The 12,984-nt window shown below is 51.5% G+C and overlaps 1 protein-coding gene across 1 annotated transcript in view; it reads right to left on the bottom strand.

The window, feature by feature from the left end:
* Positions 1-12,768: 12,768 nt before the first annotated feature.
* CUNH1orf116 (chromosome unknown C1orf116 homolog) overlaps positions 12,769-12,984 on the bottom strand; it is a 6,066-nt gene continuing 5,850 nt past the window's right edge. Inside the window, exon 5 of the mRNA XM_085300321.1 lies at positions 12,769-12,772. Coding sequence (XP_085156447.1) covers positions 12,769-12,772 — 4 coding nt within the window. The remainder of the gene's footprint in view (positions 12,773-12,984) is intronic.

Here is a 12,984-nt window from a genome sequence, read left to right on the forward strand (position 1 = left end):
GGGCTGCCCTTCCCCCGCGCGGTCCGACCCCCAGCCGAGCTTTATAAAATGCAAAAAATAGCAAATAGCAGCTTTGCTGCCATCTTCAGCCCGGGCGCTTTGGTGCCCCGCCGTCGGCGGGCGAAGGGCGGCATCGTGCCAAATTCCCTGGAAATCGCGGGGGGTCTCGGAGCTGTGCGGCAGGGTGACGCTGATGAAGACAAGAGTATCTGTGCCTCGCGGGGTGGATCGTTAACTCGCTTCGCCTCGCRCCCGCGGTGCCAAAGCGGCGACTTGGCTTAACTGAGGGGTCGCGCGGAGCTTTTCTCGGGTGTTTGCAGTGAAAACGGAGGAGCGCGTGGAGCTGCTGCTGCCGAGCGGGCCCGGGGCTGCAGCTCTGCCGGTTTGGGGAGCGCCTGGTCCCCGCACCGAGGGCRTCGAGCCGCTTCCCCGCTGCAAATGTGCAGCCTTTGCGGTGGGGAGGGGGGCTGCAGCAAACGCTGGTGCCTCCCTCATACCTACTGTTTCCACCCAGGCCTTCCTCAATCTCAGCACACTCCCTTCTCTGCTCTACCTGTCCTGCTTTTGCAGTTTGCATTGCAAAGGGTATTTTTAAAAGCACAGGTTTCTAGGGGTGCTTGGGAGGGGGGATGCAGTGGGGGAAGTCCTGGCAGAAAATCACCCCACCAGCACCAACAGATGCTTCTGCATCTCGGGGGTTGAAAACTCAGTCCGGGGAGGATTAACAGTCTCCTTAACCAACCATCATCTTTACCCTTAAAGTTCCTGGTAAAACTGATTCTTTTTCTCTAAACAAGGTGGAATTATGCAAATATATTTGCYCGCTTTAGCAGACAAGGAAGTGCCCTCCTGCCAAGTCACAGGTTCCAAAGCACTTTGGCATCTCCAGAGTGCAATGCAAACAACCCTGAGCTTGCAGGTTTTCGGGCCRAAGCACATTTACAGCATGGCATGCGATCTGAGTGTGCAGGCTGAAGCTACCGTTTGGGTCTGGGCTGCCGGTGGGCTGAAATGCTCTGAATTTGGAACTCGAGTTAGTTCTGCAGAAGASGGGACAAAAACCAGTCCTATGAACTCGAGCGTCTTCTGACCTCCTGAGGGCAGAGGTGGTTTGCACTTTGCAAAACAAAACCTGGTAGATCAGGATTTCCAAAACCCAGAAAATCCTTTTTTTTTGCCTAGCGCTGAGCAAACCTGCACCCAGTGCACAGCTGCCACAGGGTTGCTTCCCTCTGCCCCCACCCTGTCCCTGCTGCAGCTCTTCAGCACGGATGCTCCACCTCTGCAAGAGACAGCGTGGCATAAAGAAATAGCTTGATTACTGACGCTTTATTTTTTCATTTACAAATGATTTAGGAGGAGCCGTTCGGGCAGCCTGCGGCGATGCAGCGTTGGCTAGGGACGGCATCGACCRTCACGCAGGGCTCTCGGCTTCTGAGCGGGGCAGCAAGCAAGACGAGCTGAGCGCTTCGCGGTTCCGGCTATAAAGAAGCTTCTGAGCTTGAAAGCACTTTTCCCCCCATGGGGGTCCCTGCAAAAGCAGAAGAAAAGCTTTTACCTTGTATTGCTTCTCTAGCACATTTTTAGAAGTGATCAGGAAGGGTGTTGTTTTTATGCCCAACTCAGTATTTTAAATGGGTTGGACATTTCAGAAGGTCCTGAGACTAGAAATCCAGAAACACTTAGGTTGGAGGGGACCGCTGGAGTTGAACCGTCGACAACTCCTGGTTTGCGTTCTTGTTTTTAGAAGTTTCTCACAAAATATTGATTGATTACTTTGGAGATTTTAAATGGACTGTGCCTTTTTTCTTTCCATTCTTTACATTTAGGACCTTGAGAATCCTTCATGCAGAATTCATTTTGTAACATAAAAGGTCAAACAGCAGTAAAACTCATATTGTTTAAGTTAAATCATTTGGCAGAATATATTCTAGATCTCCATCATTACGACCTCAGCTTTAAAGCTGCTTTTGAAAGCATCTGAGTATTTGATGTCTACAATCTGTTCACTGAATCTCATTGAAAACTCTGCTTTCTGCTCCTGTTCAAGCCAGTTGATGTTTCAGATGATAGGGAAAACAAACGTAAGTATACACTTGTTGSTGTCTATGGAGATTGCTCTAGAGGGTGAAAATTATCACAATCACTCAGCCACCTCTATCTATCTGACTTTAAAATATTACCACCTACTTATACCTCTACTATTTAGATCTAAAAGTGCATTGCAATGAGAACATGAAATGCCATCATCCATTTTTTTTTCAAATTACTGTTCCACTTGTTTTATTCTTTTTTTTTTCAGATGGAAGAGAGTTCTTTTCACTGATGTGAAATTTCACAAATTGGATATATTTTAAAATATTTACTCAGATATCTTCTACGAGAGCTTCTTTCTATAGAGTATTAGTAGTCCAAGACATGCCTTCTGCTTTTTTTTACCTTGCTGGAAGATATAGACACTTACAGACAAGTTGGTCTGCCTGAATCTTCCAAGGATAGCATAGATTATTCTGTACGTGCAGGACAAAAAAAAGTATGTTACGATTGCAACACAGTGAACAAGAATTGCTTCTATGTAATCCTGCAAGAGGTCATAAGCAATCAAATATTATTGAAACAAGCAAGCAGGAAGAGAGATAACATGTTTACTATACGTAAGCAAAACTTACAGTCAACCCCAYAATAAATTTATAAACCCAGAATAGGATTTAATCGGTCTTTTGAAATCTACGGCCCAATATCCCATGGTAGGGAATAAAGACAATTATATTCTGGGACTGCAAAGCTGGTTTCTATCCCWTGACGATATTTTACGTAGCAAGCCACAAACGCTCTGCTTAAAATGTTTTTACTCCCTTCCGCCAAGGGAAGTTGGCGGTTGCAGCACCAGTTCCAGAGTACGCCCACCCGCTTTCTTCGCGTTTTCCTGCACTCCCGGTTTTCTCCATCGTTCGTTCTCTTACAGGGTCTAAATCAGCCTGAAATGGTGCCGCTTCCAGGCTTGCCAGAGCATGTCTTTCTCTTCCTTAAAAAGAAAAAAAAAATCTGTAATGGGAGGAAAACCTCCTCAAACGCGCGGTTGGGTCTCCGAGCGCTCCCTACCAGGCATCGGGCCAGGCCGGCTGCTTCCCGGGATGATTCCTGTGAATMAACCAGACATTTTCACTCACCGTCGTCTTCCCTGGGCCTTTTTACTTAAGGTTAATTTAGGTTTAGGGTTAGTTTAGGTTAATTTACCCTAAATTTACCCCTAGTGATGCCATACGTTTTGGAAGAGATTTATACAYGGGCGTTATTGAAAATCAGTTGTTCAGCAAGGCTTATTTGGGCTCGTCCCTGCCGGGTTGGGGTGAGCGGCGGCGGTGGCGAGTTTGCAGCGGCCGGGACCGGCCTCGGCGCCGCGAAAGCCGCTCGGCGCCGCTCCGTGCCCTTTACACTGCTCCGTTTCCAAGCATTTGTGGAGCAATAAAACTTYGTTCTGCGGGGGAAAGCTTGGCTTTGCTTTCAGTCGGACTCCAAAATTTCAGTTTATTTCATTAGCTTTTGGCTCAAGGGCGTCAAAAGAAAGGAGCAACCTCTGCAGGAGGTTGCTGGCTGCGTTCGCGGCCGTGCCACACGGGACCGAGCACGAAACGTGTGCCTGCTTCTGGAGACAGGAACTTTTTGTGAGTCAGGCTCTTGCTCATGGAAAAGCCGAGCAAGAGATGGCAAAACAGAAACGGCCACAACCCCGTAGGTGTAGCCTGGCCAGCTTACCTGTCTCCTTACGGAGCTTTATTTTGACCAGGACAAGAACGGYGACAGCGACGAGAAGCAGCCCAGGGAGAGCTGGTAGCACAGCGGAGAGCAGAGGTGAAKCAGCTGATGCGCTGGAAGGAAGAACCGCCAAAATTAAACGGGTTTTTGATTCATGTATCAGCACCTGAAATAATGCCTTAATACAAGCGGTGTTTTTTACACCAAAGAGTATCAAAGAGTTATAAACTCTGATCAAATCAAAGGAGAACAGTCAATAAAGTCAAGCAGCGATGAAATCGTTTGATCTGSAGTTTGGCTCATGCGGAAGTAATTTCTATAGCTACTTATGACTCCGCTCCACTTTGCAGGGTTTATGCTGCCGGCTGAATTTTCCCCTCCAAAATGAAAACAAGCTGTTTTCACCATACAAGTTCACACACCGGGTTCAGGTGCTTTCTTTGCGAGTTGTTGTAGACTACCACGGTGTTGGAGGGCACCTGCGTGCCATCTCCTTGCAGAGCTGGCATAAGCCCCACGCGCAGACCGAGCTTTGCCAGGAGCTGCAGGAAATCTGACCCGCAGGGGAAGAGCCCAACCGCCGTTTGGTGACATGCTCTCCTCTCCYCTCCTCTCCTCTGGCTGGAGGGTGAGTAGATAGGGCAAGAAGGAGGGGGATGGAAGCACCGCGCTTCCCCTGGGCTGGATGGTGGCCACAGCGGTGAAAGGTGCAAGGCTGCTCGCAGCCGTCCTGCGTAACAGGAAGCACAGACGCTAAAATCACCAGCGAGAAAACTTGTGCTAGGTCTCTGCAGTAGAAGTGCCGTAGAATAATTATTGGCCGAAATAGCTCAGAGCCTTTTGATCAACCTTTTCCAAGTAGAGCTCCTGATGTAAAACAGAGCACCCAGACGCTACCCTGGCTACTGCCGACGCRTACCGGCTTGGAAAGCACGTGCAGCAAAGGCCGGGGCAGCTACTGATTCACCGGTGTTACTGCTCAAGCCGAAAGGTTCCTAACAGCCTGYCTCCATCCTAACCGAAGGAAAACAGACCCAATCACACCTACTGACTCTGGTGTCTGGTCTACAGCAGTGACCAACACCAGAAGACTGAGATAGAAGTTCAAGAGCCATGCCACAGATGGACGTTTGCATYCTTGCCTTCTGCTTTCCTACTTGCTGATAGCTCCTRTCAGTGTTGTCAGTTTGCAGCCTGYGCGTAGCCATGCAGAGCCCAGGGTAACTGGGCAGGCTTCCTGCCAGTCACCATGTTAGACAGCTCCTCCAACAGAAGCGKGGTGATGAACTTGCCTCCCACGATAGACTTCCTTTCTGGAAGTCTCAAACATGGTGGGGTGGAGCACGGACACCAGGGCACTCATGCTCTCCTCGGATCCACCCTCCATGTGCGTCTGACTGGTGACRCTTCTCTGCATGGGCATGCTGTACGTGGCCAATGTTGAAGATGAAGTGGGGTCCATGAGAGCGGATGTTTCTGGGCCTCATGAAGAGCAGATTTCTGATGAAGAAAAATTTTTCAAGGCTTGACTATCCATATCTTTACAGAGAAAACATGTTAAATTTACCAAAGAACCATAATCTTCATGACAACATTTGCCAGCCTTTYGCGTTTCACCTTGCATCTCCTGCTMGGAGAACATGCAGCATGATATGACCAAAACCAAATGTTTCTTTTCTTTTCTGAGTTTTATGGAAAGCAATCAAGGAGTATAAATGAAACCCATTAGTACTTGGAAAACATTCAAACCTCAAGATCTCTATTTCTGTCCCCGAAGACCAGTCAGGTCCATTACAGGCCAGTTACACAGAAACCGCTGCAYAGAAATGCACCCGTCTAAAACCGCAAGACCGTTGTTAGCTCATCTTTAGAGCAAGKCTTGCGTCTCCGTACTGTGCTTAGGATGTGATACGCGGGGGCTTCGCACCATAAATGATCAATGATGCCATTCAAACGAGCTGAATTTCTGCTGGGAGCCCAGCTTGCATCCTTGCCGCGGGGATGATTGAGTAGAAGCACCGGTGGGTGAGCAATCCTCCAACCTCACYGGTCAAAACCCTGGCTCCGTAGAAGACACTTGAAACGGGATCTTTATGGGGAAAGAAGGAAAGAAAGCAGCAGGAGAGCAGGACRCCCTCCCGGCAGGAGCCAGGCAGCTCCGGCGGGATGGGGCAGGTATGGCGCTGGGCGGCAGCTGCCTCGGGGGCTTCGCCGTGGGGCTCGGACGCTGGTGATTCCCGGAGCGCTGCTCCCAGGTGACTCACCAGGCAGCAGGGCTGCGAGGAGGAGGAGGAGGAGGAGGAGGAGACCCGCCGCGTCCCGCAGCGCGCATCTGCCCAGCCGCAAGTGTCTTGCTGCCTTTTTTATTTCCCTTCCCTGCTGTTTAACACCCTGCAGAAACTCTATGGGGGGATTTTTTTAAAAAAATGTCTTTTTTGTCTGTTTACAGATTTGGCTAGGAACCGTGTTTAGCTGTCTCTGTTTCGTACAGGAATTCCTTCCTTTTTCAAGTTAAAAATCCCCGCAGAGCCCCGGCAGGTCCGCGGCCGGAGCCGGGGGAYGTCCCCGCTGCACCCCAGCCCGGGGGTCCCCGGAGAGGGCAGCTGAGGTCACGTGAACCCCCCCGCGGCGAGGCGGCCGGGGCAGAGCGGGCGAGCATCGCCCGGCCGCGTGCCTGCAGCCTGGTAAGACCATTTGCAGCCACTTAGTCTCCCCTCCTTATCCCCCTCCCTGGCCACGGGCAGGAAGGTTGAGCGAGGAGCCTTGGAGCCCACAGCTGATGTGCTCCAGGGCCACCGCACGCGCCTGCCAAACGCTTAGTGAGGAAGGTCTCTCCCTTTTTTTCCCTCCTCTTCCTCCCGGTGCAGCTAACCCGGGTGACTTCGGCTGCGCCGCAGCCGGCGCGGCGGTGCGACCGCTCTGCGGGATCTGCCGGCGTCGAGCTGCACGTGATTTGCAGGTACCGGACGGCTGCGCTGTGCGTGAAAGCTCTGCGGGCCAGCACGCACCTGACCCACGCTGCAAATTACGGATAAAACTGAAATAAAGCGTGCTCAGGCAGGGCTTGCTGCCGTCTCTGCTCCTGCGGCGCTGCGGGGTTACCGAGCTGCTTTTCCGAGCCCTCCGCGGCGTCTGGGTGCCGGTTTCCGTACAGAACATGGAAGCAGGCGAGCAAACCTGTTCGGCATCCACAACAGAGAGCTGCCAGCTACACGTTACACTCGGGCTTTAGGGCAGGAGGGGTTTTGGTTTTTTTTCAAACCGCAAAGTAGAAGTCCAAAGGAAACGATCAGAAAGTGAAAGGAAAGAGCTAGAACTTTTAATCCCAGAAATGCAGCTCTAACAAAATTAAGAATTATTGCATGYGTCTTTTGCATGAACTTTTGCATCTTCTTTTCAGTTTTGTATTGTGAAAAAGTCTATACACAATTTTCTGCACCTGATTAAAATGTTATCATTCTACGATGTAACGTGAGCTGGCTGCCGTTACAGGGTAATGGTGAGCAAAGGGTCTGTGGGAAGGTAAATTGCACGAGAATTTACCTTTTTCAGACCATTTTGTGTATGTCCTTTCCAAAAAGTCAGCAATAGGATTTATAGCTTTTGAAAACCACATTAGCTTTTTTTAAAAAATGGATTTCATTTTTCTTTCTCACAGATGAGTTATGCTGCACTTAGGAATATAGCACCAAAACTTTAAATTTCAGATCTCCTCTGTATTGTTGGTGAGATAGATGTGAAAATTCCTCAAATATTGTGGCTCATGCAGTGCTGAGTTCAGAGCACAGCAGAGCACGATCCACGGCAGCTCCCCGAGGCAATGTCCGCTTACTGCTAGGTTAGCTTTATGGTTCATGTAAGATTGTTGCAGTATTTCAAGAGCAAATTTAGAATTACCTACCTTAGGGTTATGGTGGAGCTGCTCTTACTGGAAATTTTCTGCACTGCACTCCCATTTGGATTTATTCCAATGAAGCATTTAGCACCCTGCAGCTCAATTAGTCTTTGCTCAGCTCTTGATGTTTATTTCTTTCTGAATATATTTATGACCAGAATTTTTTTTTAAAAAAAAAGTCTAGATGTGCATCACTAAGCAAATCAGAGGTGCTCAAAATAGTTACGGAAATGGTACAAATGCCACCAAAATACTGACCATGGAACTTGGAGAATGTTCATATTAAGCCACATAATTATGCAGATGACATGAATGGGAAAAAAATGAAGAGGCTAGGTTCAGAAATTGCAAGATTTGAGAGGAATTCCCCTGCCCTCCAGAGAGCTGCCAAGTTCTAACACAAGTAACTTTTTCTGACGGATGGAAGCAAAATGCTGTTTGCTGTGAACTGCTCCGCATGCGATGATAAAAATGAGAACTTTGTGCGGCTTTCCTTTCTTAATCGCAGTACTTCTGCAGTTTGAAYGAACCTGAATGCTTTGACTAGCTCACATCTCTCCTCTGCTGATATATGCTTTATGAATACAGGCTACAAAGACAGTTTCTGTTCCAAAGTTTGTTATAAAACAGTTGCGGCAATGAGAACGCAGCAAGAGCCGATGCCGCGTTGATACAGGCACAGCCTTGCCGGCAAACGCGTTTTTCCTTGGAGTTTGGCCTGATGTTTCTCTTGCAGCAATTCCCTTGCATTGCAGAACATAATCTGGCTCCTCTGCCACAGTGACATCATTTTAAAATAGAGATTTGCTAATGTTTTTGAAGCCTTTGTAAGTTTATAAAATGAATGTTCAGACTGTAGCTTGAAGTGTTTTTCTTGCACTGCCAACCCCAGCTCAGAGCTTGCATTTGCTCACAGACTGTGAGCAAAATCTCTGTTCACACTCAAGGAGGAAACCGCAGAGAGCAACTCACAAGGCAGGAAGGTGCGATGGAGCCCTAAGAACGGGGTTTGTTTCAATAAAATACAAATCAACCAATATGCCAGCAACAGTCCCTTGCAGGAAGCCCTGGTCTGCTGGGCAGTGGCATCTGCAAAGACACCTCCATATCTGTCATTTTTAGAATAATTTGAGCTATTGAACAGCCCTGCAAGAGAGGGGGACGGTGTTTTTGATCGTAGTTCTGTCAAGAGAGCCTGAAGTTCCTGAAGCCCAACCCATCGGGACCAGCRCAGTAAAATCCAGCAGGGTTCAGACGTTCATGCTCGCGGGAGAGCAGCCAGCCCATCGGCCACCCAAGCCCATGAGAAGWTTGGAAACGGACAGAAACAGGTCCTGGAAAGATCAGCATGTTTAAATCGGTGCATGCATTTCTGCTGCAGACCCAAGCTAGGCAGGTTTGGTTACAATCGTGCAAACGGGAGAAAATTATATTGGCTCATTGCAACACAACCTGACTGAACCCAACTGCAAAGTTGAGAAATCACAGCAGCATATCGCTCAGCTGCGTGGACTTTACTTGAGAACGCCCTCCAGGTCTCTTGTCATTTGTGGTGATTAATTTCTCTCTAAATTAAATCTCAGTGCATTTTACTGCTGCACACTTAAAATTTGTCGGTTGGAGGGTGGACTTTCCACAGCGTATATAAGGCATATATAAGGCTAGGCTCGTCACGAATAATTGTATTTACTGTTCTGGGATAACAGTTGTGTCCATTTCCTTGCAGGAACCGAAGCAGCGACTACGGACAATTCTCACACACACGCTTTCCCCTTCTCACCAACTGAATTAACTTAACTGGGAAGTGCAGACATAGCGCTAATTGTTTCAAACCTATGTGTGCCGAGTAACAGCGGTGTTCCTGCGAAGGGTTTTGGTCGGTTTTTCCTTTCCAATAAAAACGTGCATTGGAGGAGTCTACCAGCAGTATTTCCAAAAACGGCCAGGGCTGGCCCCGACCCGTTGTGGCCCCTGGGGTTTGCAGGATGTCCCAAGTGGCGCGTGATGGGGACTGTGGGTCAGAGCGTTCCCGGGAGAGCTGGTGCAAGGGGCTTGGAAGGCTTTGTGTGGGCCCGGTTTGGTACTGGTGGGTCCAAAGGTCCTGGTCCTGTGCGCAGGGACGCTTTGAGATCGTGTTTTCTGTGAGTCAGTCCATGAAGCACTTTGGAATCTCACTGGATGGAGGCAAATCTGCTAAGCAGCTTTGCTTTCTGCGTCGCGATACGATCAGTTATATTGCAGTATTCCRTGCTGCCTTGTGCTGACCCTGTGCAATAAGCAGCTCTCAATATTCATCAGGCTGCAGAGGAATTAATCTGTCCAAAGCCATTTACTACTTCACCAGCAGCAAAGCAATCGGATCACCTTAATATTTGCAATAAAACGTGATATGCAAAGCCCGTCGTGAGAAACACGTGCCCGCTGGCTGCAGTTTCTCGGACGTGTCCAGCCTGCAGCCCTCGACCGAGCGCTCCCGTCCCCGAGCGAGGCGGTGCAGCGCGCCGGGGAAGCGCGATGCCGCCCGAGCCCGGGGCGGAGGGGTGTTCGCGGGCCGCCAGCCGAGCCGCTCGCTGCCTGGGCCTCGGCCCGCGGGGGCCAAACCCCGGGCGGAGAGGGGAGCGCGGCGGCAGGGACCTCGGCTCTAGGGACCCGGGGGCAAACTCRCGCCGTGGCTTTGGAAGCAGCCTGGGTGCTCAAAGGTTGCTGTCGTAAGTGTTTTACTGCTTCTGATAAAGCAAAGCTTGGCTACTTGCACAGTAGTGTTAATAATTCATTTCTGACTGTGGCAGTGGGTTAGCTACGGTGTATCTTTGCTTTATCTTCTCTCTTTTCCTAAATTAGTGGAATGAGCTCCGTGCTGGGAAAGGCGAAGTCTCCCCCGCTCGGAGAGGTTTGCAGCCTGCGCTGGTGTTGCGCCACCTTTCCGGGCTCTCGCTCGCTCCTCGGCAGGGCGCCCGGCTCAGCCTGTCCTGCCTGTCCGTCTGTCCAGCTCCRAGAGGCGCGTGCACCCAGCCGGGGGCTCCCCATGGGGCTAAGGACCGAGGGGGGGTAGGGGGTGCACCAGCCTGCGCGCTGCTGCAAGGGGCAGGTTTTGTTCGCCGAAGGAAGGGCACGGCCGGCYGATAGCTCGTGGCAGGCGTATAGCCCAGCGCGCCGGGGAGCGCCGCTCCTCCGCAGAGCGGACCCGGGCTTCGCGCCCGCTCCGGAGCCCGGGCGCGGGCGGGAGGGAGCGGGATCGCTGGAGGGTGGGAGAAACGGCAAAATGAAGGAAACAAAATCGGAGMGGAGCGAYGAGCCCGGAGACGGAGCGTGCTCGRGTCTGCTGCGTGTGTGCATGYRTRCGTGCACCYGTGYGTGCACCCGTGCGTGCGCCTGTGCRTGCACACGTGCGTGCACGCTCCGGSCTCTCCGCGCCGCACTGCTCYGCCAGCGCCCCAGGCCCCGCGAGGTCAGGGCACACTCGTCCTTGCTCTCYGTGCAACGTCCCGCCGCRGTGCCCCAGGCCAAAGCTGGCTCCYGGAGCGGGGATGTGGGTGTTCCTCCACCCCCCCCTTAAATAAAAAAATGGGCAAATAGGGCTGGAGCTGCAGCACGCGCAAGCGACGGGCCGGGGCGCAGCGCTCGCTGCTCGCCGCTCGCTGCAGCCTCGCAGCTTCTCCTCTCGCCGAGGAGGAGTAAACTTTCAGGCAAGAAGCAGAACTTGTTCTCCCGAGCTATGCTCGTTAAGGAAACCGCCTTCCTTCCTGTAACGAGCATGTGCTGACAAGGGAGTTTTCCCCGYGATGAGCACAAAATAACCAGCGCAGCAGTGCCGGCCGTTGCACCGGGTCTCCAACCCGCTGCACTGTTGGGTGCATCTCAACACATCTCTCCGGTCCGAGCTGCTAGTAATCAGTCGTAACAACCTGCACCGGCTCTGCAATGCCCACAGGAGTTAATCATTGAGTTGCAGCGTTCTTGGGAAACAAGGCAGATATGTTATCGCTTCGCATAAAACTCCTATGCAGAGAACGACGATGACCCGTTCTGCCTCTCACCGAACTTGGTGGTTGAAAGCACCGTGCAGGTGCAACGCCGCCGAGCGCAAAGCCTGTTCCCRCGCTTTGCCCCGCCGCGGGAGGCTCGGCCGGCTCGCGGGTCCCCGCAGGGCTCCTGGGGCAGGAGCGAGCGAGCGGCGCGGGGCCACGCGGCTTTGGACAGATTTGCATCATCAGCTAGTAACGAAGCAAGCCAAAACCGGAGAAATAAATGGACTTTTGAATGCAGCAGGAGTTTGCAGTAAAACTCTGACCGCGCTTAGTGGAGCTTCTCTTTGCTGCCTGCCTGCAGGTTGCTAGTTCTCTACTGACTCTCGAGTGCAAGAGAAATCCAATTTTCCTCTGGTCTCAGGCCACCGAGCAGCTCTTGGCTGCCTCTCGCTAATGGGCACGTTTGCATTAACACCGGCCAGCCCCAAACTAATAAATTGCTGAACTAAAAACAAAGGCTTCCCCGCTCTCCTAAACTGCAGTGAATCGGACATGTTTTTTTTTTTTTTTTCCACGTTCCTGAGATTCTTCTGTGGGTCCATACTGTTATACTACACATGTTTGCACACCTTTATTTTGTGGTGGTTTCAAAAAAGGCAACTTTTGGAGGAAGATGCCCTTTGCAAGGCAAACCCCAGCTCCGCTCGAGCCTCGCCGGGGATGGATGAGCCCTGGGTTTTGTGAGCGTGGGCCTGTCCAGCGTTCACAGCGCTGCCTTTAAAAACCCATTCTCCTGCGAGGTCAACTGCAAATACGATTGCATGYGACTTAATGCAGCGAGCAGCTAGTTAACATTAGCAAATTGTTCGGTGCCGTTCCCTGCACGCTGAATTGCCTGCTAGGACCGGAGGCGCTGGCTCTGTCTGCCGGAGGCTCTTTCCAAGCATCCAGCGCGGGAAGGCAGGATTGCGGGAAGGGTTTCAGGGTGAGCGCAACAGCTTGCAGCTGCTTCGCTTAAGCTCGCCAGACCTTTGGCCGCGCTGCAAGGGTGGGTCTGCACTGGATGATCGTTTTCCGGTCGTATACGAGTTTATTACAGAAGCGGGCCGCACCTTTCTTGCAAAAGGTGCACGGCAGAAACTGACAGCTTCAGCTGGGCGTTAAACGGGTACGAGGAGAGTTCCCAAGGGCGCAGAACGGCGGCGCCCCAGATTTTCCTCTCTGCCCCCGTTCGGGGCAGCGGTTCGGATGTGGCYGCGTGACGCGATCCGCCGCTTCCCGGCTGTCGTGTCGCGGCAAGCACCAAAGTCCGCGCGTCCTCCTGATCTTTAAGTAGGAGCCGGGGGGCTGCGGGGCGGCGGGGGG

The sequence above is a fragment of the Rhea americana genome, unplaced genomic scaffold, assembly GCF_003343005.1.
Source record: "Rhea americana isolate MKP2758 unplaced genomic scaffold, rheAme1 scaffold_163, whole genome shotgun sequence".
NCBI lineage: Eukaryota > Metazoa > Chordata > Aves > Rheiformes > Rheidae > Rhea > Rhea americana.